The 25,697-nt window shown below is 40.0% G+C and overlaps 1 protein-coding gene across 2 annotated transcripts in view; it reads right to left on the bottom strand.

The window, feature by feature from the left end:
- The window catches only part of aatkb (apoptosis-associated tyrosine kinase b), a 55,644-nt gene that overhangs the window by 7,734 nt on the left and 22,213 nt on the right, over positions 1-25,697 (bottom strand). Inside the window, exons 2-10 of one of the 2 annotated variants that reach the window (XM_046068396.1) lie at positions 17,311-17,444; positions 10,820-10,961; positions 5,136-5,215; positions 4,370-4,488; positions 3,982-4,069; positions 2,953-3,086; positions 2,422-2,506; positions 2,013-2,134; positions 144-293 (exon numbers count right to left, since the gene is read on the bottom strand). In XM_046068396.1, the coding sequence (XP_045924352.1) occupies positions 144-293; positions 2,013-2,134; positions 2,422-2,506; positions 2,953-3,086; positions 3,982-4,069; positions 4,370-4,488; positions 5,136-5,215; positions 10,820-10,961; positions 17,311-17,444 (1,054 nt within the window). Of the gene's footprint in view, positions 1-143; positions 294-2,012; positions 2,135-2,421; positions 2,507-2,952; positions 3,087-3,981; positions 4,070-4,369; positions 4,489-5,135; positions 5,216-10,819; positions 10,962-13,192; positions 13,433-17,310; positions 17,445-25,697 lie in introns of those variants that run through there. The other variant, XM_046068397.1, reaches the window with a different exon arrangement.

Below are 25,697 nucleotides of genomic sequence, written 5' to 3'. Positions count from 1 at the left end.
TAAAGAATTCACATAATAAATGAGAATCCACTCATCCTGGGAGAAATTTAATTGTGTTGCTCTGAATGTGTTTGTCCTTTCCCCAAAGGACTAAATATTATATATTTAAGATGCTTCTAAATTTGTTCATGCGTGTGTCTCACCAGCGCTCAGCCAGGGGCACATTGAGCAGCGGTTTGGGCAGTCGCAGCTGCTGTTCCCTCACAGCGTAGGTCAGTACTTGTCTGTCAGAGTAGTGTCTGTAAGGCTGGTTGCCCAGCTCAAACAGCTCCCAGATAGTCACACCCAGAGACCTGAGACACAGGATAACATGGACATTGTGTTGATATAAAAGAAAATAGTAATCAGAATAAGTATTTGTCATTCCTCTTATGTAAACATGCTTAATCGAGTCTAAATATTTTTTGGTTATCTTGCTTCCTTCGTGTTTGCCTAAACCTTTTTGTGTGTTCTTGTTGCTTAGGGCGCAAAATGTCATGGGGCGCCGCAAGAGAAGGTTTTTTCGACTTGGCGCAAATCAACACCAGCGTATGTCGTGATAGTAATTAAGTGCACCTCGCTCTGAGTCCAGACAGTTGTGACGAGTTGTGTAGAGTTTAGCAATATAAACATCTAAAACCTGAGGCGCAGCCTTTCTCTGTTTGGACTGTGAGCAGCACTTTACCAGATCTGCTGAAGTTAACGTGTGTGGATTGTTTTCCAGTTGGTTTTGGTTTCACGTGCAACATGCAGTCCCAAATTGTGTTGGTCAAACAGTCTAAAGGGGATAATTCCAGCGGAGAAATAATGTAATGTAATGTAATAATGTGCATGTGTGCTGACTCAGCAGGGATTTTATTAAATTAGAAAAGTTGATCTACAGGAGAAACATAGGCTATTTAAAAGCAATAGCTGCAGAATGCCTGAAAACCTTACTAAATTATATTCTATTAATTTTTATATTTTGAATTGTCACCTGCTGCCTAAATTTTTGTGAGGCAGAAATTTTCACCAGAATGCAGGAAATGAAGTCTTCAATGCTGACCCCCAGACCCTCCTATTCATTTCTGTCCCCTCCACCATTGAAAATAAACCAATGCGGTTGCATTTCAAGAAATCTACCTCATAATGCCAGAAAACAGTCTCTGGGTTGACTCACAGTTTCTGAAGGGACGCATATAGGTTTAGTCTCCCAATTTAGGCTATGATGTTGAGGTTGACAAGTATGCTGATCACGCTTATTCATTATTGACCGTGATTACTGACTTGGCTCTTCATCTATACATGCTAAAATTGCTGAACAACCAACAAACAATTCTTGAGGGCAGGGGACCGATGACCCCAACCCCTGCGGTGGACTTTTAAAATCCAATTTAAAATCTCGCCTAGGGCTCCAACATTGTCAGGGCCGGCCCTGTGCTCTAGCCATTCTTTGCCACTGGTCTCACCTGTTACAGGCCAAAAAATACAAACTCTCCAGCTCCCTCCTACCTTCTGCTCTTGGAATTTTTGTTAAAATAAAGTTAAAAACCGTTACCCAAGGGACAAAACTAATCTACTAATCTTCCATGTTTTGTTGGTTACAGGCGCACACTGGTTATGTAACTAACTTTGGTCATTTGGCCTTTTGGTCATGACCTTTTATGCACAAAGTATTGATAAATTGTATCATTATTCAAGATCTCTCTCCCTCTTCACAACTTAGATTTTAACAAAATGCAACATTTATAATAGCAAATTTACAATTAAAATTCCTCAATTTGTTGTATTTCTGAAGGCAATGGAGAATAAAAATGGCCAAATATATCCCTGTCTCAACTAAAACAATCAATATTTGCTTGGCAAACGAAGTCTTTGCTTATTTATCATTTTATACCCAGTCAGTGAAAGTCAATTGTTTTTTATTTTAAAATATTAAAAATTAAAATTATTTTGAAACTATGCTGTGTGCTATGAAGTCATGAAACCTCGCTTAGATTTTAGTTTTGAAGAACAGATGTGCATGCGTCTTTCTATGTGTGTGTTGATCCTACCACATGTTGCTCTGTTGGGTCTGGTCAGCCACCAGCAGGTTTCCATGCACCTCATCCACCAGCTCTGGAGCGATCCAACGCAGCGGCACGTACATCTGATCCGATGTCACGTAGTAATCATCCTGATAGGAGGAATAGTACATCGTTAACAGGCAGACAGTGAGGAAGAGAATCACAACTAGGAATTTATTGTTTTTTACTGATAACAGCTGCACAGTAAAACCAAAAAAACAACAACCAAAAAACAATCCATCCCAAGCTTTTAAAATTTAATTTTGACTAAAAGTGTTACCTTTTAGTGCAACTTTGATTAACTTGTTGTTAATCACTTCCCTTATTAAACGGCAAGTGAGATAGATGAATATATATATATATATATTTATTCATTCTGTATATCAAATATACAGACCTTGTACTTGGTGTGGGACAGACCATAATCCCCAATCTTCACTGAGACATTAGCAGTCAACAAGCAGTTCCTCAAGGCCAAGTCGCTGGTGAACAGGGGGGTGGTGGTGAAGGAGGAGGGGGAAACAGCTGTTACAGCTCTTTGTTATTTATAAATGTACAAAACATGACCAGAACATTACAGGAAGGTCATAATTCTTGAGGCACAAAAAGATTTAGAAGCTCTGCATGCATTTCTGTAAGTTCGCCTAGCTCAACTTCTATCTCTGAAAACACATAATATCACCTCTCTCTTGCAAAAAGGTGCTGCAGACTGAGTGGAGGTTGAGTTGTTCTGAAGGTCGGTGGTCACCGCCTGCAACAAAATCACTGATGCTGGAGTCTGTAAGGAGCACTCAGGCAGCACCAGGATATTGTTCCAGGAAGCAACCGAGAAGCAAAAGGCACTGTTACTGATCATAACAAGATACTGGCTGGGCCTGGTGTTGTAATTTTGACATGAGCATAATTAATAGCAGAAATTGCTCACTACCTGTGTGTAAAGTTGTGTTTGTGCATGTGCAAGAGTCCTGAGGCGATGTCACAGGCCATCCGTTGAAGAATCAACGGCTCTGGGGTCATGGTTTCTGCAGTCCTGCAGCTTCGGAGGTAACCTTTGACATCCCCCTGGATACGGTAGATATACATAAAACATCTGTTACAGCCTCTGACCACTGGATGGCAGTCTTGTCATTGTCATTGTCCCACTGAGTCACACATTTTTTGTCATCATTGGTTAAGTGCTTCTGCGGTTTCCACACATACATGTTAATACAGGGTTACCTTAACATCTGAAATTACATTTTACTGGAAACAATAACTTTCATCAGCTTTCGCCAATTTACTTCCACTTACACTGTGGAGTGAATTAAATATTGACAGATGAGAGAGAGAGAGAAGAGGCAGGGAGCCAGTTCTTAATTCTGTGATTACTTCGATATCACCACAAATATCAGTGTTAAATCTACTCAGCTAACCAATCCTGTGAAACTGATTGTGGATTTTGGGCTGCAGTTTGAGAGGTCCAAGGGTATCGTTACTTATTTGTAACTTGCTCGCCTGCCAAATATTTACAGCAGCTGCCAAGACTACTACTTTTTGCCAAAAGTAATTAACAAGAAATTCCCATAAACTACATATTACAAGAAGTTTGCAATCCATTTAATGTATTGAATGAGTTTCTGGATCTGATGCAGACTTTGCATTGACGCAAAGGTTAAAAGACTTGACAAGGGCTTTCATAAGTTACAGTTCATATCTCATACTCTACATTATTTTAATACACTTATGCACCAAATGCAGTACAGTCTAATATAAAAACACTTAGCAGCAAAGGCACATTTACATTATAGTGAATGTATTAAAATCCTTTCTAGCAGGGCTGTGGCAGCACTCCTTTCAGATTCATCAGCTTGGCTCTTGGTGTGTATTAACTTCCGATGTTACTTAATCTTTATTAATCTCTTTTACACATGATGTAAGCCCTTTTCCCCACACCTGACCTGTGGGTTTGGATACTCACCAGTGGGCAAAACTCCATCACCAGCAGGTACGGAGTGACCTCAGTGCACTGAGCCAAACATTGCATCACAGCATGGTGCTGGAGGGCACTGGAGAGCAGAGGAGGAGATGAAGAGCATGAGATCATAGCACAGCACAAGGCAGAAAGTGAGTTTTGACACATAGTAGTTCTATGACCGTAAAAACATCACCAGACAAACCCACTGATATACTCATTAATTTGTTATACAAGCAGTAAAATGACTCATTTTGAAGAATGAATGTACATAAATAAGAAAAATAAGACTCTTCAAAGTCAAAAACACATTTGTGTCATTGATCTACATTAAATAATTTTCAGCGTAGTTCAAGTTTTTAATTGAAAAGGGCAGATGACCGTAAATGTGTACCGGTAAGGCTGTGCTTCCTCTAGGAAGTGCATCTGGTCCTGCACACTGGCGCTGGTTTTGAGTTCCTTAACCACAACTTGGGTGGTATTTAGGCCTGTGTTCACCTCCCCCAGCAGAACCTGAAACAGTACAGATAGAGACATATACGCACAGGGAAGACAGACAGATAGACAGACAGAAAGACATTTACACACAAACAAACCCATTATGCATGGAGTGGGATTGACACATTACACAAAGAAATACATAAAGCAGTCATGCAGGAGTTCAGCGTAGAGAATTCAAAGACAGTTACAAACACACATACAGATGGACATACCCAGTCAACGTACACAAGGATGGAGAGGACGAATGGATGTTTATGATTGAACAGTATGAGTTGGAGAAGGAGGAGAAACAAAGAAACGGAGGGGGAGAGAACGAGAGACAACAACAACATGTTATCTGGTTGTACCGTAAAAACACGATACCACACCACATTGTTCAGCCTGCAGTGTTAATGCAGCTATTAATTTGAAAAAGTCTATCACTTCTGGGAGAAGCTGACATCAAAAGGCACAGGGATTAATCATTACACACTCAGACATTACAGGTAACTCAGCGTGTCGACCATTTTTAACTGACTCTATTCTAAAGAGGGCTGGGATCCACGATGTGAGACTCACTGATGCTGCGTTTCATCCACCTGGTAGGTACTGCAGGGACAGCAGTTGTGAAAACCACCACCAGGAAGTTATGAAGATCAAAATGTCAGATGTGGGCTTACCTTCCCAAACCAGCCATTGCCGATCTCTTTCAGGTAGAGAAGACTGTGGCGGCTGAGATCTATGGATTTCACGAGTTGGACTAGAGCAAAAGAAGGGAGAGAAGAAGTGTTACAGTGATAGATTATCCTCCACTATCAGACTCTTGATGATGTTGTGATCTTTACAAAGTCAGTGATTTTGCATGCTTTAGCCCGTTTAGTACAACTCACATTACGTTCCAGCAACTATTTCACAAACCATGATAATGTGTTTCAGAAATGTCAAGGTATTTGTCCCAGGCAGCCATTGGTTCCCATACATTTTCATATGATATGAAGCAGACTCTTAAAACTTGCTTGAGCTGTTTCATCTCACTGAAAACAATTGTGCATTAACTTAATTAATTAACTGATCAAAGTTACATTAACAAAATTATGTAATGCCGTGCAGTCTTTCTAAATAATTCCACATTTAAGTTTAATTAACTCACAAAAATAAAAAACAGTGACAAATATTAATGCAGGATTAATGTTCACTGGATTAAGCTACTCGAGCCAGCTGAAGCAATTATTTTCATACCACATGAAAATGGATGGAAACCAATGGCTGCTTAAAACAAACAAACCAAAACTCAATGTATTAAAAACAAATGTCAAGCATACATGGCTTATACCTAAATAGTCCTGTAAATTATTTCAAAATTATTACAAAATATGTTTTACTGCCTAAATAGGTGTTTGTTAACTATAGGTGCCATTTACACGTAGGACGCTGGGGACATGTCCCCACCACATTTTGAAATGGCTGATTTCGTCACCATCACTTTTTAAAACATTTGTAAAAATGTTCTGAAAAATAGCTTGCTACAAGAAATGTTAAATGAAAATGCTTTGAGAGAGTGTTATTTGCACAATAAGAAAACGTGCATTTTCCAAAAATTGCAGCTGATTACTGCATTATATTATATTTTTACAAATTGTCACCTGCCAGCTGAATTTTTTTGTTTTTATGTAAATAAAGACATTTCCACCATAAATTGGAGCAAACAATGTCTCCAGAATGCTCCAATTTTTCTGGGGAGGACCCACAGACCCCCTCATCTATTTCAGTATTTCATGTTTCTTCAAAATATTGTTAAAATCTTGTCTTTCACTTGTAGTTTCAGGGTCAGTTCTTCTTTTGCCAAACAGTCTGTGCTGCTTTTTTATGGTACCTTAGGAGCCTTTTTAAATATATATATTTTTTTTTTTACCAGAGACATGGGTGGCACACAGGCACTGAAGTGGAGACCAACCTTCATCGCGATTAGCAATATTTTCATTAGTGTCAGACGAAACAACCATTAACAGGCGAACATGAAAGAAAAGACACACTACATTGCATGTGTCCCACAGCATGTCATCACAAAAAGAAACTTCTCTGATGAGTTTCATACAATGCAGGCTGGAATGTACACTTAACAGGCAAACCGTGTCCTCTTAGAAAGTTATTTAACTTTAACATTATTAAATTGTTCTGACAGAAAGTTCAGAAATCATTCTGAGAATAACTTTTTTTAGTTGAGTTGGCTTGAAATAGAATGGATGAACTTACAGGGTAGTATGTATCTATAGTAGGACATTCATAAAAGTTGATTTCACTCATAGCCAACATGATGTTGGGACGTTTCATTTCATATAAACAGATGACGGGATCATACCACGGGCACAATTATTTCTGGAAATGCAAAACGAATATCCAGAATGTCCTTACTTATGTGGAGGTGAATCATAGACCTCAATAATAAAGAATAAAAAATGCATATAACACATAACGCACCATATCCAGGCTCTTAAGTGGCCACCGTAGAATCCATCCTCTGTCCAATTGATTGTTATTAAGCCTTTCTAAAATGGTATATCCGAACATGCCAGTGGATGTTTCCCATGGTCGCTGAGTAAACAAATGTAACTCTACTCTTAAGTCTTATTCTATATTGAGCCAACTCTGGCACCGATCTGTCTGTCTGTCTTCTGACCCCCTGATGCATCTTTGTCAGCATCCCCTGATGGCCTGAGTCCTTCGTGGCTTCCGAAAACGCCCGACCAGTCCCAGCTAAGCCAAATGAAATGAAAACGAGGCAACTTTCTCTCCTCAGCCCCACCATCTCTCACCCCTCATCTATCCCTTTCTTTCTCTGTGTGTCTCCCACGATGACACTAAGATTCTGGGTGTGGAGGCAGACAGACAGATCTTTGTGGCGCTGTCGTCCCCCTCCAGACTGCTACACAGTCCAGTCACTGTGTGGAGGCCATATTGGACACCCTTGTCTCTTTCCCCAGACTGGTCATTCCTTACACCCACTCACGCTCTCCCCGGCCCACAGCAGAATAACCACCATTGTCCTGCTGCTTAGGGCAGCATGGCACCAGTTAGGACCAGTTAGTACGCACACACTGGGGCTATTATCCACCAGCTCCATGACACAGGAATGAACTGAGTTTTGGCGATAACAGTGGCAAGCAATGGGTCCCACCTACACCATCATGTTTTACACTGAAGGAACAATGAGGGGATACATTCTGGGTGAAAAAAATAAAATTTTCAAAGACAATAGCATATGTTATCTTTCGCCAAGGAGGTTATGTTTCTTTGCAGTATGTCTAAAAACAAGACCTTGAATATTTAAATTAAATTTGGAAGAAAAATAAGTCCATGGGTCAACAAACAAGTGATATGGTTTTGGTAAGAGTTTTATTTTTTTGTTGGATTTCTTAACATTGTAATATTAGCCGTTACTTCACTTAGATGTATGTCACTGTGGGGTTTTTTTGTAAAATAATGCATTTAGAAGAAGTGTAGCCATGGCAGAAGAATATACGCTCACTTAGTGTTTTCTAATGTTTTAATACATTTTTTTCTAAAGTATAAACTGAAAATACTGAGATCACCCTGGTAAGTTCTCAGATCGCTTTACAACCAATACACTAACTCAATTTCCATTTCATAACACTATCTGTTCTTGTCTAAGCTGTGTGCTGAGCATCTCTCTCTGAAGAATGCGTCGCGCTTAATCGCTATAGTAGCCAGGAAGTCTTCAGCGAAATGCACAGCGGCAAAATCACTCAGAGCCTAATGGAATTCCCATCATCCTCATCCAGTCCGGTGCGTCCTAGTCTGAGGTGTTGAGCTGTAGTGCTATCCTTGGACAAACATTTAAATTCACTTACGACGTTTGTCCATTCCTGTTGTGTAACTCAAGTAGAAATGGCAGCATTGTGAGGATTTAGAGGTCGATGTATGTGAGTGAGTGATGTTATTCAGCAGATTGTGTTTGTTAGAGTGGGAGGATGTGAACATGAGAACAGGGCTTGCTTTTGCTCAGAGTAATCTTTGTGTGTGTTTTCACGTGTGTGTAGCTGTTCACATGTCCTCTCTGAGTGGGTGTGAGCTCCATTAGTCTTTGCAGTACAGCATGCAGCACAGAACAGCTGCATCTGGGCGGGTCCTGCATGGGACCGGGCCACAGACTGAGCCAAGCTCTTACAGTACTGGCGTCTCAGTTGGAACTCCACCTATCCACATAGTCCTTCGACAGCCCCAGTGCGCAGCAGGATGACGGGGGAGATGGGAACATTGGCTGAAAGTAACCAGACTTATTCATATGTGCTAAGTAATTCAACTCCGCATCTACGCAAGCTCTAAGACCTGTTCCATTTGTGTAAAAGCAATCTTTAAGACCTTCATATTTCATTTCTCCTAAGATATTTTTTAAACTAACATTTTCTTTGCCTCTCTGCTCTTCTCTATTCTTCTATCTACCTTTTAAGTGCCTACCTTGTACCTTTTTAAGTTTAGCTTTTTAGTTTTAATATTTTATCACCCTGTAAAGCACTATCAACTGCACCCGTATGAAGCGATACACACATAATGCTCAACTAACTAAAAGAAGACGATCCTGACGAAGAGCAGCTAACAAAGAAGAATAAGAAGGAAAATTATTAGAAATGTACAGAGCATGATAAATCTATTTCTCATTAAAAACAAATATCGCTTTCCCCATATGATGTCACTGGGTGAGGCAGTCCTGAAGGTGCAGTAATGAATCCCTGACCTCTGTAATACCATATGGTTCCTATTATTCACAGAAGACAAAGCTTATGTTGAAGGTCCAGTTTATCACAGAACATAGTGAGAAAATGTTCTCACTATGTCTTCTAGGTTTTCACTGGATTGAACACAAATAAAATTCCTTAACCTTCCTGAAAACTTCAGCAAATACAACCGAACCTATATCTGCATTGATAGACACCACTAAAAGTAAGTTAGAAAACATTGTCCTTGCAATTTGGGTGAACCAACCCACTTTTAAAAATTCTCCATACACAGCCCATCGTGGGTCAAACGTTGCAAATGTAAAACTCCAAACAAACATTTACATCTATAGTATTTGAGCTCTGATGCAAACTGATCCCTGAGTTCACTGCGTGGGCATGATCCATTAAGTCTCTCCACGCTCCAGTGTCATAAGTTTATCAGGCAGCATCAGCCCATTAACGCACAACAAGGACCATTGTCACATCGAAGCAGAAAGGCAGAAAGAAAGCGACAGAGTGAAAGAGCAATATTCTCACTGGGGTTTTGTGCTCCGACATGCCTGACATTCCAATAAGCAGCAGTGTAGGCTGGCCGCCTGAACGTTATTATGCAACAGGCAGATGTTTGTGGGAGAGAATGAAAGTTAAAGAGCATAGAGTTCATTCTGTGGGGACCTGCAGTGAGGGATTGTGAGATAGGTGGAGGCCCAGCTGACCGAGGCCAGCATCAGGGCGGTGCTCACTCTCGGGACAAACTTTGACTAGCGGCAGATACATTACTCTCGCACACTTGAAATGTACTTGCATGTGTAAGGCTTTGGAAGTTCTACAAAACTATTGGAAGGTTTGCAGCAAATGACTGAAGACGTACATCACAAAGCACTGACAAAAACTCAAAAATGAGCTCATGATTGACTGACATTCTTTGACCACCCATTCGTCTTGTATTTTATCTCTTTCAACAGCAGGGGAAACACTCAAGACTTTTTCATGGCTGCACCATAGCAAATACATAAATATTGTCAGTGTGTATCATTTTGCTCTTATTACCACAAAACATCAGCCTGATTTTCTCACTTTGGAATTTGTTTTGCATAATTTCACTTTTCTGAGGGTTTATTACTTATAATATAACTAATTTTCCTCAATAACAATAAAATAAATATATCGTCATTACATATGTGGTTTAGTTCATATGAATCACAAACAAATTAGCACTTACTTTTTCTATTAAAATATTTGTTTTGTTAAGGAAAAGGGACTGAAAAAAAATTTAGTAATCATATTTGTTTTTGTCACAACGGTTTTGAATGTTCTACCTCAGATTTGTTAAGTGATCCACTGTTTGGCATCAAGTGTTTGACACATTCTGACCGTAAAGAAAAGTTAAACCGCATAATTGACCATCTGGTTTCTTCAATTTTCACTCAGGAGTAAAAATTGGCCTTTAAACTTGAAAGAAATAATGATTTGACATACGTCGTGATGATTATTGATATATGAATTATATGAAATGTTTTTATCGTGATAACATTTTTGGCCATATCGCCCAGCCCTATTACAGCTAGTGAAGCCACTGGTGTTACTGGCAGAGTTTAAGAGGTTTAATGAAACTGAAGTGGACTCACCTGATCGAGCAGGTTGCTTTGCTACCGGCAGGGACACCTCAGTGAGTGGCAGGATGTAGACGTCCGGGCTGCCCTGGGACGCTGGCGAGGCCAAGGTGGACATATCTGCATGGTACTCCTCCCCGTCCACATTCTTGAATTCCTGGAAAACAGATACATGAAGAGGTCAAAGGTCATGCAAAGGAACTTGTTGCTTGCATTAGACTGGCAACTGGCTGGGCAACATGTATAGTTACTAAATTTATAACAAACTTCACAAGCATGTCCTAGTCTGCGTTTAGGGGAATTGTAGGTCGTATATCTACTCAACGCAATATGTAATATTTGGCTGCATATATGCAGAAAGCCATAGAATTAAAACAATACAAAATTGATGATATTCTGGCTCGACCACTGAAGCAGAACTGGGATAAACTGAGATAAACTGAGGCAAGCTGTCCTGGCCCAGTTCAGTGTTCTTCTCTGAGTCATTTGTGGTAGTGATTGGAACGTCATAGTGTCAACAATGCCAGTGTGATATACCAAAAGATTATTTGCACTAAGATTACATGTATCTCAATCCTCTGCTTTGCAATTAAGCCCAATGATTTTCGTACTGAGATGCTTTCTGGAAGCCTTCAGAGCAACGCCTGGGGAGAAGAGCTTCTGTGGCTCACTCTGTTTCAAAAATACGCAAAATAATGAAAAACAGAAAGGAACTTTTGATTTCATTTACTGCACTCCTATAAGCTGCCATCTGATCCACCTCTCAGCTTCACAGGCCCCAAATTGCACCAAGCCGGAGATGGATCAATAAGTCTTCACAACGAGTGGCAGAAAGAGATTAGTGCTTGCACAAGAGACCCTGATAGCTCGACCACACTCTCATCTCTGGCAATAGAGATCTTCTAATATGTATTAACCATAATTTTAGAAAGAAGCTGTGAACAAAAGAGAGGACTATCTGTTAAGTAAATGAAGACTAACTGCTTTGTGGCTGCATAAAATCCAACATGTGGAAAAATAAACAAATAAAGAGGTAACAGTATTTGTATGAAAAAAGATGTTTGAAATGGTTAAATCACCAAGCAATGACTTCTACCTGAGGTAAACTAAGTTTGCTCTATTTTCCTGTCTGTCTCTATTAAAAGAAAACAGTTTTCTTTTCATTTGATGGATCTACACATGAAGTGAAAAACTATTCTGTAATCACGTCATTGCTTTTGGAATTGCAAATCGTGACTGTTCACTAACTAGTTTCTTGGCTTAAGATTAACATTTTATGGATGCAATGATCTTTTTAAAAGAAAAATTGGCCAATCAATGTCACATACAGTTAAATAGTTTAGAATATGCAGCTTTTGAAAATCCCTTTGAAGCACATTTCAGGTTCTAGTGGGTCTTCGGTTTCTGAGTTTTCTATGTGTTACATTGAGGCCTGGGCTGGATGAACAGTGAGGAGCTCCTGAAAGATTCCTTCTGTCTGTTGAACGTAGTCAAAAATGAAGTAGAGGACGAAGAGGGGAGGGAGTTGGCTGCATCCACAGACCGGATGTCAGAATAAAAGTCTCTCAGTTGGGAGCTGGAGAGCAGCGGGGTCCCAACACTGGAAAAATGTGACCTGCTGCAGCCCTCTGCAACACCCACACATACACACACATATGCACATACATAAACACCTCCATCTCTCACTTCATCCTGTCCCTCAAGAATGCGAGCACGTACACACAACACACATGTGCAGACTGCACACCCTTCCCTCCAAATCTTCACACGGCCCTGCTCGCCCTCCCGTTCAACATATGGTTTCACTCTCCACACACAATCTGTCACAGACACACACACACACACAACAGCAATTTTCTAAACATCCTGCAGTAAAATGTATCAAAACCTGCATTAGTTTTCCTTAAAATAAACAAATATAAAATCTGACCGTGACCCGACCCCGTATAAGCAGTTAAAGATGATGATTATATAAAAAAATACCCATTATAATTTCCCACAATGCAAGGTGACACATTGAAATAGTTTTGTGCGGCCAACAGTCCAAAACTCAAAGATATTACAACTATATAAAAACAGCTATCAATCAATTGTCTAGTCTTTTCAGGACCAAATAAAACATGATTGAAAACAGAAAAAGAAAGCAAAAATATATTTACACTTGGTTTTGACATTATCTATAAACATGACTTAATATGACAGAAAAGTATTACAAATCCTATGATTTCATTCTTAAGATGTCCAACAAACTTCCTAAAATAATTACCAATCACTACATTTGCTTTGTCCTTTTAATCCACCAGTTGATTTCCCTGCTGGTAAAAAAAAGAAACCTGGAAAAATTGTAAATGTGTTTCTGTGACCTAACAGCATATCCAGTTAGCTTACCTTTCCTCAGAGTCCATAGGTGAGGATGATATGTCAAACGCCCTCAGCTGTGGTTACAGCATCTCAACCGCTTTCTGGTTTTCTCGCACACACCCATAAAAACACACACACACTCAGTGGCCCCCAAGGGTTCCCATTTGTGTGATGGGTGCAGGATAGCAGGCGGTTGGCAGTGCCAGGAAGAGCGGCTGCAGAAAAAGGCATCATCATTCTGCAGAGAGACTTTCATTGTTGAGTCCAGAGAGGAGGAAGAGGCTTTGTAGCTGACCACTGACTGTCCCCAGGATCTGCTGGGGATGGAGGGATGGCGGGAGAGAAAACAAGAAGGGGGGAGAGGAAGAAGGAGGAGCACCATCTCCCGGTTCACAAGCACGACCGAACCTGTGGTCGTCTCATGAGGGAGAGGAGAGAAATTGAGCCCCCACAAAAATGTGAGGGAGAAAAATACAAGGGGGAGGTGGGGGGGGGGTCACATACTATACTTGTGACATCACTCGCTCTCTTCCTATTTTTCTCTCGCTCCCAAAAGCCAAAGAACATCTGCAGGGCAGTCCCCTTCCCCACTAAACCGAGAAAACACATTTTTTACATATATACTTGTGAGGACTGTCCACTGACTACTTTCATTCCTGACCTTCAGCTCAATCATTACAGGCCTAAAGCTGAACCTAAGCCCAGCTGTTAACCCTTAATTAAATTTAACCCTTACTCTGACCTGACTTAGTTTAGCCTTATACAGTTGGAAGTCATTTTGCAGATTTACATTCATGAGGAAACAGAACCCCCTTATTTCTATACCTTAAACCTTTCATATTGAAATTAAGGGTGTGTGTGCATGGAATGCATGATCTTAAGTAGAATAGCAACTGACTGTGATTCTTCAAAAGCAAAAAAAAGTATGACTTTCCTTAAAAAACAAACAAAAATAATTGTATAGACTCATCCAAAAATAATTCCTCTCAATCACTTATGACCCACTAGAAGTGTGTGTCGATGTCTGTCCCTGCAAAGACTTTGTCCTCTGCCTGCATTTTCTTATTATCTGGCCGTGTTTGGGCAGCGTGCAGGGTGTAAGGACGGGACTCTATGAAAACGTTGCTGTCTCCATCTCTCTCCTCTGCTCTGTGTCATGCACAAGGAGCTACATGTCTGGGCTTTGTTTGTTTGTTTGACGGAGCTCGACCACCGCTGCACTCTCTCGCCGTCACTCGTTGAGGAGGGGCCAACTCTGAATGGTGTGTTTACAAAGTGCAACTGACATATTTAACACATCCTGCCTTTAAAAAACAAATTGTTGGCTTTTGGTCCTCGGTCCACTCTTGGGTTAATGATTAATAAATAACTTGATTTAAAGTTGTTGTTTTTTTTAAGATTAAAATAAATTTCAGGGACTTAATTCACAGATTTAAGGAACCCTGAATTAGATTTTTTTTTTTAAAGAATGATTCTGCTGGTGATTGAATTTGAAGTTTGTTTACCATCTTAAGAAAAAAGATGTTTAGCAAACTCTGCTCTGATTTTGCTCATCACTTTGGTTGAAGGTTTGAGGCCATACGTACCAAATGTATTGAAAATAAAAATTTGGGCAGCACCAGTTTGTCAAACAATAATCTGATTTATGAATTCTTCTTTTCCTTAAACAGTTTTGGGAAATACGCTTTTATAATACAAAGAGTTAGATAAGATGATGAGAAGAATACTCATCCTTCTATATGAAGGTACAGCCAGCAGCCGCTTAACTTAACATAAAGACTGGAAAAGGGGAACCAGCTACCCTGGCCCTGTTCAAAGGTAACAAAATCCACCTACCAGCGCTCACTGATTATTAACATATATCTTGTTTGTTCAATCTGTACAAAAACTGTGTTGAAAATACAATTTGTGATTTTATACTAGGTTATATGCAAGACTAATGCTTGGCCATGCAAAAGAAATATCAATAGTTTCATCCGACACTCAGCGAGAAAGTGAAAAGGCACCTCCAAGTGACGAAGTTTTGCACATTTTCCATTTAAAAAAAATCTTTTTTTGCCTTGTAAAGAATTATATAAATTTTCAAAAGGTCAGAATTTGCACATGCCACTCATTTCTACATTTTTACATGATGTGATCAACAACAAATTCATATGTAGATTAGAAAAAGAGTATTCAAAGGCTTCCAAACCTCAATCCAGCCCCTTACAGCAGTGAGGATCATTGATAAAAGCTCACCTCTTTTCATCACTGTCAGTAAAACACAGAGAGCTTTTCTAACTCATCTCCTCTTGAAGTTTTTTTTTTCTTTCTGAAATTCCCTCTTCCTGCTCTGGGAGAAGCTGTGTCTAATTCCAGATGGGGCCCTGAGGCCGGATGCACTGTGGGCTCATGGGTATGCCCTTCCTCACGCCCCCGCGCCCTCTCACAACCCCCTCCTCCCACCCTGGCCCCTTCCTCAGACACACCCTGACAGGTCCGAGCTGGGTGGTCCAACCCGCCAAAGACACAAACCAGCTATGAGGCATATCTTACTGTATATCTTCAGTAGATGGCTATTCCTTGCAGCAGGATGACAAGAACAGGATGTTATGTAATTTGGCTACAGACACTTCTCTCATCATATGGTTCTGTTTACAGTGTCACCGCGGCATAAACTCTGCTTTTTGCAGAGGAAGAAGGACAAAAGTTATGATGTAGCATGGCAGCTTTGTAGATCAAATATTTAATTTGGTCTTTTAATTTTCCAGAACTCCAGGTTGCTTTTTCAATGTTTTGTTTTGCCCAACCAGCAGTTGAAAACCCAAAAGATTTAGAATTTACAGTGACATAAAGCAGAGAAAAGCTGCAACTCATCACATTAAAAAAATAGCTTTTTTAGCCTCACTTGTCAGGTGGGCGGTTCAGCACTTTGGTCCAAACTGAAATCAAGAATTACTGCATGGATTTCCATGACATTACAGACACAGATGGTCCCCAAGGGGTGGGATGTAATAACTTTAGTGATCCATTAATGTTTTATCTAGCAGCATTATCAGATTAATATTTTAATTGTGTAATTTGAATGTGCTTAATGAATTAAATCATTAACCAATTATTAGGTTGCTGATTCTTTTAATTAACTTATGAATTAATCAACTAATTGTTTCCATGTAAAATACTGTGTGATTTTAGTGAGATGTAAAGGTAGTTTATGAAAATGTTGACCATCAGTGGTTCCTGGAAACAATGTTTTGATGGGTCCCCATTTTATTTGTATCATGTGGGCGAGGACAAACACGTGCAAAAGCACTTTGGTGAGATGAAACACATTCCTGCCAACTGAGGAGGACTGTGACGAAAATGTGTAGTGCATGCAAGCTACAGTATGTTTCATCCCTTTGGTTTTAGGATATTCGACAGCTGCTTGTGGAAAGGTGGCCAAAGGTTGGGAATATGTGGATGTAAATAGCATAGGTTTCAAAATCATTTGTTAAGCCTAACGTTTACACGGAATGAGACTGGGTGATACACTGAGTCGAACTATGGTGTATTTGTTTACAAGTTTAACATGTGAATCAGCAGGAACACACAGCACTAACTCATGTCCACATACATGCAGGACCTAAAACGCAGTGACACAGACACAGATTTAAGCATTCTGCACACCATTCCTCCAATGTACATTCTCTCTCACACACACTATCTTCCTTGCTCCTTGTCCTATTTTCTCCAGTGGCATGACCCATTTCAGCACACTGCTCAGAAATGGGGTATACATGAAACGCACAAGATGGTCCTGAAAAGCTGCAGGCTTCCCATCGCTCCGTAAACACTGTCTCTACCACCTTTGTCTGGAACTGTTTACCTCCCATCAACATTTTCTAAGTATAAATGGCTGGAGTTCTTGTGTACTGAACATAATGGACATCTGATGAGAGGCTCAGAGGAACGTCCTGTGTTCAGTCCATTTGCAGTACACTCTTGGGCAAAGAGAGTTAGAGTGTGTATCTCTATTCAAGAACCCGTATAAAACTCCGTATGATTTAATGAGTGTGCATGACGGTGGAGAAGTGTGCCAGTTTTGTCTTCATGCCTCATATTTTTTTCATGTTTCATGTGCAAGTTGAAGAGAAATGGTGTTTCAGCTCAAAGGAGAGGCCCACCTTGAAGCCGATTTTGCCCTTCTTGCAGCAGAGGCAGGCCAGCATGAGGAAGACGAAGGTGAACAGACCCGAGAAGGAGATGGCCACCACAGCCAGGGACGACGACCAAGACAAGTCACTCAGCGGAGCGCCATCTGCAGGACACATAAAGTGTTACAGAACAACAGAATATTAGCTCAAACATAAGACTCTAGTATTGATCTGTATGGTACAGCATGTATGACATTAGCGAGCTATTAGATTACAACAATAAGTGGATGAATGTAATTTACATTGATACATTACTGTATGTGAGTAGGTTATACGCATCATTTCTAATGCATTATACAGTAGCTTATGTTCTGCTGCTTTCTCAGAAGACCTTGTATTTCCATTTAATGACATTCACATGTTTGATTTATAACTTGCCTTCATGTTTTTTCTCAAAATGAAATGCTCTGAAACATTACAGCCCTGTAGGATTTATCCAGCACACAATGATCACACCGCTGCTCAGAAAACCTTCCCCTGGCAACAGAGGCGTATCTTTTGTATGAATATGTTTTCATAACGTTTTCATTTACTTTCAAACAGAACTGTGAAAGTGATTTGCAAGTAAAGATATTGCTTAACTTTACCCAAATAAAAAGTGACATTTTACATATTGAGAATTCGGGGGGGGGATTGGATATTTCTCATGTGTCAACAACCATCTGCTTAATGAGTTTATGACAGTCCACAACCCTCGAGTATTGTATTGAATATTGTATATGAATTGTTTATTTTTCTAGTTTATTCTTATCTCTCTTCTGTGTACACATAGGCTAAATAAAAACGCATGCTCTGTTGTTTTACATTACATTTACTCATTTGGCTGACGTTTTTATCCGAAGCATCTTACATTGGAGAAACAACATACAAGCATCAGTAAAGTGAGAGATCTACAAGTGACACTAGTAAGAGTAGCAATAAATACTATATTATGGTATTCATACGGCATCAGGAAGTAAGAGTTCACAAACAGTGCAATCAATACAAGAGAAGTGTAAGGAGATATAAGAAGCACAGGAAATGCATGTTAGAGGTGTTCTAAGAGGAACAATTCTCGGAAGAGTTTTCAAGAGCTTCTTTAAGTTAGAGAGGGACGGCCCTGCTCTGACGGCGCGTGGTAGCTCGTTCCACCATCATGGTGTCACCGATGAGAACAGCCGAGAAGAGATTGCTTTGTGTGTAGGGATGGCAGAGCCAGGCGGCGTGTTTTGGCTTTTTATTTGTGTCATGTGCATTTTCTTGAAAAGATAATGCTGCATTTCTCCACTATTCGTTGTTAGTGATGCAGGTGTTAACTATTTGCATGGGCTAACTTACCTTTCTGGTTGCTTTTCCTCACATTTTGTGATTTTGAGAATATAAATGGGGAAAAAAATCACAGTATTGTAAAAGTTTATAGGTTCTGTTATCTTCCAAGCAGACTTTCATGAAACCCACAGAGCAAACATGTTAGTCATATCTTCCATCAGGTCAAACATCTGAGTTGACCCTTTTATAATACTGAGGTTGAGCAGTTTCATTTGAAGGAATCTCATATGTAAACTCAGCATGTTTTTTGTTGTTATTTTTGATTATCTTACACTGTTAGGCCACACAACTCTGTAACATGTAACCCAGACCTGTGAGCTGGGTATTAAAGGTGATTTACAGGCAGAAATGCAATATAAGATAAGAATCAGTGTGTAAAGACTTTACATAATGAACCGTTATGTTTTTATTACCTTAGAATGAGACATTTCTCTCTCCATAACTGCAGGTCCTCTTACATGGAGGTCGCCATATTGTGTCGTCGTGTTTCTACAACAGCCAACAACGGACAAACAGCGCGTGTTTCGTCATCACAGCGTTCTTCTGCTTGTATATTCAGGTAGTGTAGATGTCCGTCACTACATTATATGCGTTAATAATATATACAGGCTCTGAGTAGTTGTCTGGTTTATTAGAAGTAAGAAGATAACTGACATTTGGACAAATGAACGAGCACACGGGTTATTTAGAACGAGCCCGACAGCCTGTGGATCTTTATACAATGAAGCCAGACGGAGTCGGGACAGATGCAGACAGCTGACGGCAAAAAATCACAGATATAATCGATGTGGATTTTCCCAGATGGAAGGCTTTGATGTGGGACAGATGTTTTCAAAGCGGTGTCTGTTTTCGGCTAGACAGGTAATTAAGTTAGTCAGACTTTAACGATGCAAATGAAAGCTGTTGTTTGATAGCTTGAGCTCGAAACTGGCCATAATCACTGAGAGAAGTGACGTGTTTCCCATATCAGTGGTGTAAAATATGTAATGTTAGTTGGATTAATTTCACGTAGCCTAGTTATTCTCAAGCCTGTAGTTTGGCTTTGCAGGTTATGTTAGCGAGACAATCAGTTATTGGTTAGCTTAAAGCTTGGAAGCGATCAGCCAGCTAAAAGTTTACTGCCCTGGTAGAAAAATCATGTAGTTGGATTGTAATTTCATGTAGTGACTCTCCAGCGCTCTCGTTTGGCTTTGTCAGTAACATTAATGAAATAATCAGCTGATCACTAATTGGCAATAAAACGTAGCCTCCATAGAAGCTCAGATCAGACAACTAAACTTTTAGTGCTCTGGTAGAAAAATCATGTAGTTGGATTGTAATTTCATGTAGTTATTCCACAGCATTATGTTATGGCTTTGCTACGTGGACAGAAATGTGCAGTTACCTTTGTGAGCTGATGAATATTATTGGCAATAAAACTGTAACTGCATGGAAGCTCAGATTAAGCAACTAAACTTTACATTTTAGTGCCCTGGTGGAAAACATGTATTTCTTTTTACTGCTAATGGTGATACATACATAACAAGACCATGTGCCTACCAAGTGACCAATAACGAATTTTTCCGAATTTGCATTAAAAAAGAGGTTTTGGGGTTTTTTGGATATTGTTTCACTACTGTGCACACAGATGTGTAATTTGTACTTTCACATGCTAAATGCCCATTAAAAACTGTTGTATTTTAAAAAGTTAAAAAAAGACATTTTGGTAAGATTTGCAGATTGCTTATCTAATTAATTAAGCAAATCAATAGAAGCCTTGATCCTCACCTGACAATGTTTTTGTAAACTTCATGTGTTATGTGGTTTATAAAGGACTGTGATGCAGAAACAGTGAGGCTTACATTATTATCTGTCAGTGGCCATAGTTTAATGAAGCAGTAACCAAAATATACCAAAAAACATTTCTTAATATATCTATCTAAAGGAACCCCATGTCTTGACTGGCAACTCTCTGCTATCTCATAGACGACATCTTTTGTCCTGTCTCAGGCACCGTAGCCATACTACTTGCTTGGATTGGGGTGGGGTGTGCAATTTGCAACCCTCACCACTAGATGCCACTAAAACTTACATTTGTTTCAGTATGATTTAAAGGCAAACGACGTGATTGTTTATGTAAAAGTGGGATCCAATTAGGCTATAATAATGTTACATTATTAATGCAGTTTACTAACAGTATTTACACACTCTAGTTCTGCCTCTGAAGCCAAACAGTGTACAGTGTATTTCTTTGTGGAGTTATTTTTCCTCAGGCACTATTTCTTATTCTGCTGCTCTGAGCCTCATTCTGTATCAGAAAAGCCAATTTTCAGACTTTGATGGTTTGAATTATCCTCAGCGTGTGCCACGTGCATGCTGTCCAATATTGTATGCAATTTAAAGAGTATCTTGTTCCCAATTTTGGGGGCATTTTTGAGCAGCGGACGATTTATTTTTCTCATTCTGCGATGGCTTCAGAAATGTAACGGTTACCACGGAAACAGATTGGACGGACAGCCATGCAGGATTGCCTTCAGCTGTAAATCTCTCACACTGATTCCTGCCAGCAGCAGTGCCACCCAGCTCCACACACACACACACATATATATAAACATAATAAACAGAGCACAGAGTCATTTCTGCTGCCAGTTTGTGCTGATCCTCTGAAAGCTGTTGCGACTGGCTCTGAGTGAATATCAGCCTCTTAGTATAATTGGACAGAGCACGAACACTGTTGTTTGGGAGGCCGGCTGGCAGAATGTAGAAAGAATATTCACAAAAAGAAAAACATGCAAATTTAACAGTCAAATACAGGATTAGCTGAGTTTTGGAACATGGAGTCCTAATCTGAATTTTTCCGGCATTTTCACTCGGACGGGCTAAATAAAATAAGTGGTCCAGTAACAGTGTCCATAAAAAGTGCAATATGATGCCACAGCAGCAGAGTGGGAGGAAGAGGTAGAAAAGGCCAGCTTGCTAAATCAGTCAATAACCATTTAGTGATTTGAAATGCTATACAAGAAGATTCAGATTTAATTACTTTTTATTTGTCAGGGGGGTAATTACAGAGAGCTGAGACATATTCTGGCTCTGTTGTGTTTTTTTTAAAACGCCTTTGCTAACGAATCTCATTCCCCCCGGCAGCACAAGTTGAAGATTGTGACTGGGGATGCAGTTTGGGATTAATATTTCAGGAACACACTTAGGTCCACATGTAGTCGAAATGAAAACAGAGCATTTAAGTTCAGCCGATATGATAATAATAATGTACAATCCTAGGTAGAAGCAAAATTCTTTGACTGCCACACCCCTAGTCTGCAAGATCCCACTAACACCTATTGTCTGTGTATCCAAACCCTGATATGGCTTCTAATTTCTCTTTGTGCCATAGAGCTCCATTGTAGTCCATGAGCCTCACTGTTGCACTGGGTGACATGTTCCTTTATTAGTTTATTTTTGACTTAATCTCACATACAGCTACATCCATTAGCAACAAATGGATTAATCAGCAGATGAAAATAGTCCACAACAAATGCATTATTTACTCCTGCTTGAGTACTTGTTGCTTAAAAGCCACAGTGCCTTAAGGCTCGTGCAGAGTACACGACTTTCAGCGTCGGCCGAAAGGTTCACCGACGGGAGTCTGAAGTTGTTATGGCGTTCACACTAAGTGACTGATCGGTGACAGGGGGTCACACGCTGGCGACCGCAGATCGATCGCTGATTTACCCCTGATCACAGCTTGTTGGGCTTAAATTGGGCTTAAAATCGTGTAGTGCAAACTATGCTTTGGAAAATAGTTTAGCTTGTGACCCATTTTTAAGGATTTAAAGCATATCTTCAGAAGTATCCAGTGGGCTCAAGTCAGAAAATACTGAGGCAGCCTCATTGATTTTGGTCTTTTCATGGGATTAACACAAAACATATTCATATATATTATTTACATTTAAAATCCAAAATCGATTCAGCTTATCCAACAGAGGTAATACCTCTGTGTGCCAAAGCAGGCCTGGCCGGTAAGGTGGAGGTGGAGGTGAGGAGAAGGGGGAGAAATCTGAAGAAAGTAAATAAATATCTAATGTTACGCCTGAGCTTTTTCCACTGGAGTACCCAGAGAGATCCAGCGCAGGCAGTGCAGAATAAATCTTTGTACAGCAGTTGATAAGTTGGCTAACGCAAAGAAAGCAAAACATTATTGAAATATCTTGGTGCAGTCATGTAATGCTGCCGTACAGGTCTCATTTAGCCAGTCAGCAATAAACATATAAGAGGTTATTTAGCAGATACTAATACATTTTATCTTAAGTGTTGGACCCACCAGAAACACACAAAAACACCTTGTTGTGTTCTTCCTGTGAAATCAATGGCATTGCTTTCTAACCTTAATGAAATAGAGAGGATTCTATCTCTTGTAAGCCGTAATGAGCTCAGATCTAAAGAGACAAATGCCTCCTACTAAAGGTCATTAAGTTCACATGTCCCCCCTGAGAGTTTCATTAACTATACTCAAAAATACAAGACCCCATTTACAGTAAAGAAACACAGGAAGGGGAACTGAATTTCCATAGTTTTCTACTACTTGATGTTAGCAGCTTGAGTACCGTAATAGCTCTCAGCTACGCAGAGGCGGTGGCCATTTTTAGCCTCCCGAGGCTGAGAGCTGAAGCACATCCTTATGACTAAATGATGAAAAGGGAGCGAGCATGAGGAGACGAGAGGAGAGAAGAAAGGATCTGAGAAAGAAGAAGACGCTGAAGAGCTATGTACTCTGCAGCATCTCCCCCAGGAGAATCTCCTCAGCACTCAAGACTGAAAGAGCAGCAACTCGAAGTCTTACCGAGGGCAGACAGAAGCAGAAACTGCAGAGTGTTGAGTAAAGACTGAGTCTATTTGACAACCTCATGAAAAATCATTCATTTTTGCAGCTTAATGAGCTAGCTGCAGAATATCTGACTGCCAGCTTCATCCTGATTTCCAGATTTTGATACATATGCCCTCAGCAGTATGCCACACCACCACAGACTAATTTACCTGCCAGGTTGAATAAGACTTCAGCGCTTTGTGTTTCTTTTTGTGCCCAAATTAAACAAACAAGAGATGTATTAGGTAGCCCAATTTAAAGGTGCTGAAGTCACATTTTCTAAACTTTGAAAGAACCAGACAAGTTGTGTCCCTCTGCTTCCAGTACTTCCAGAAGACATTTTTTCACTCCGATTTCCCATGAACAGGATCATTTTCTCGTGATCTTGAGATAACAAAGTAGTCGGTTAACACAGTACTTAAATGGTCATTTTATTATTTGTCATTGTAACTGGTTAGCTCAGTTGGTTGAGCATAGGACTCTCCTCATGGAAAACCAGCTTTTTTTTCTGTTTTATCTTTTCCACAGTCCTTTTTCATAAGACTGGCGATTTGTCAACATCCATCAACCGACGGACTTTTCATTTCCCCATCATTCCCAAGCAGAGGAAATTCCTTCTCATTCAGGGGAATCCATTTAACGTTACACATTTCCTGACGGCTAATTCGGAACCTTTGAAATAGCTGTCAGAAAATGTGTGAATGGATTCCCCTGAATCTCTTCATAAGAACTTAATAATTGATAATAAAAAACACAAAAGAAAGGTTGTTGAGAGCAGGAGTCAAACCTAAAATCCTTAGATTACAAGCCCTGCTCTCAACTAACTGAGCTAATAAGTCACACTGACAAGAAACACACTGGCCGATCCCTGTATTCAGCTATGGTTTGTTATATTGAGATCATAATAAAATTATCCCATTATCACGGAGTTATTTTCATCACAGGAAAACAGAACAAAACATTTTTTGAATGGATGGCTGCTCAGGGACTCCGTAATATTTATGCTAAACCAAGCAAATTTTCTGCTGGTTCTAGCTCTTATGTGGCAAACAGACGTTAGCGTGGTGTCAATCTTGTCATCTTATTCTCAACAAGTTAGCGAATTAGCACATTTAAACAAAATGTTTAACCTAAAAATGGACTGCTACAATGTGCTGGAGGTCTTCATGTGTTCAAAATTTTCGACTTAATCCAGAGCTGACGGGCGTACATTAATTTTCAAAATAAGAGACGCAAACTGAAAGGAACCCAAGGACTGAAAGAATCTGTCTGAAAATGGTTGATCCAAAATGTGGTGGATCTAAACAGACACAAACAGAAAGAGAACACCAACGCTTGCAGCAGCATGATGCTCCACCAATTAATGACCAGCCAAGGTTAAAAACCACAGCAATATATATCCTGAAGCATCAGAGAAACTAATTTTAAAATAAACAAATTTTTCCCCTGCTGTGCATATGACGCACATATTAAATACAATAGTCCATTTGGATCCACCTAGAGTATTAGGCTAATGGAGACACAAACCTCAGACGTAGGTCTCAGGAAAGTAATAGTTCACTAGTGGTAGTGCATCTAGTGTGCTCACTGACAGCTTGGGGGTCTGAGCCAAGTCTATATTTCATAAGGCAGAGCAAACAATAAGAAACTAAGCTGTCTGAACTGAGCTCCAGCAGTACAGCACAGGTATGAGTCCCTGTGACAGAGAGTCAGAGAGTCTTTGTGTTGGTTGGTATATGGGACATTTAAATCAGAGCTGACAGGCTGAGAAGAACTCCTTGCTCTTAACCCATAATAATATTCTGGCTATCAGCCTGAATCCATTGTAGTAATAACTCTAGAGCTGCTAAATGCATAAAACAATGCTCTACCAACAAATGTTTTTATGTTTTTGTATAGGTTTATATTATTGCTTTATAGGTTCAGTTCTAATTCAGCCATCGTGTCGCTGTTGTTAAGGCTGCTTCATTCAGATAAGCCGACTGGCTATTATAGAGAAAGTGATGTCCAGTTTTATGCTGCAGCTGGGATAACAGGGGCACACCTCCCTGTCTGAGCAGAGTAGTTACAGCTCTGGCATGGCTCTCTTCCTGTGCCTGCTGCTCACATCCAGCTCAGGGGACTCAGCAAGAAGTGCATCCAGGGGACTGCTGACACCCTTCACCCATCATCAGCCCTGATTGCTGTCCTCTCTAGGGCTACATTATCC

Source organism: Micropterus dolomieu, linkage group LG14, assembly GCF_021292245.1.
Source record: "Micropterus dolomieu isolate WLL.071019.BEF.003 ecotype Adirondacks linkage group LG14, ASM2129224v1, whole genome shotgun sequence".
In the NCBI taxonomy this organism is placed as follows: domain Eukaryota; kingdom Metazoa; phylum Chordata; class Actinopteri; order Centrarchiformes; family Centrarchidae; genus Micropterus; species Micropterus dolomieu.
This window is presented reverse-complemented; position numbering and strand designations above follow the sequence as displayed.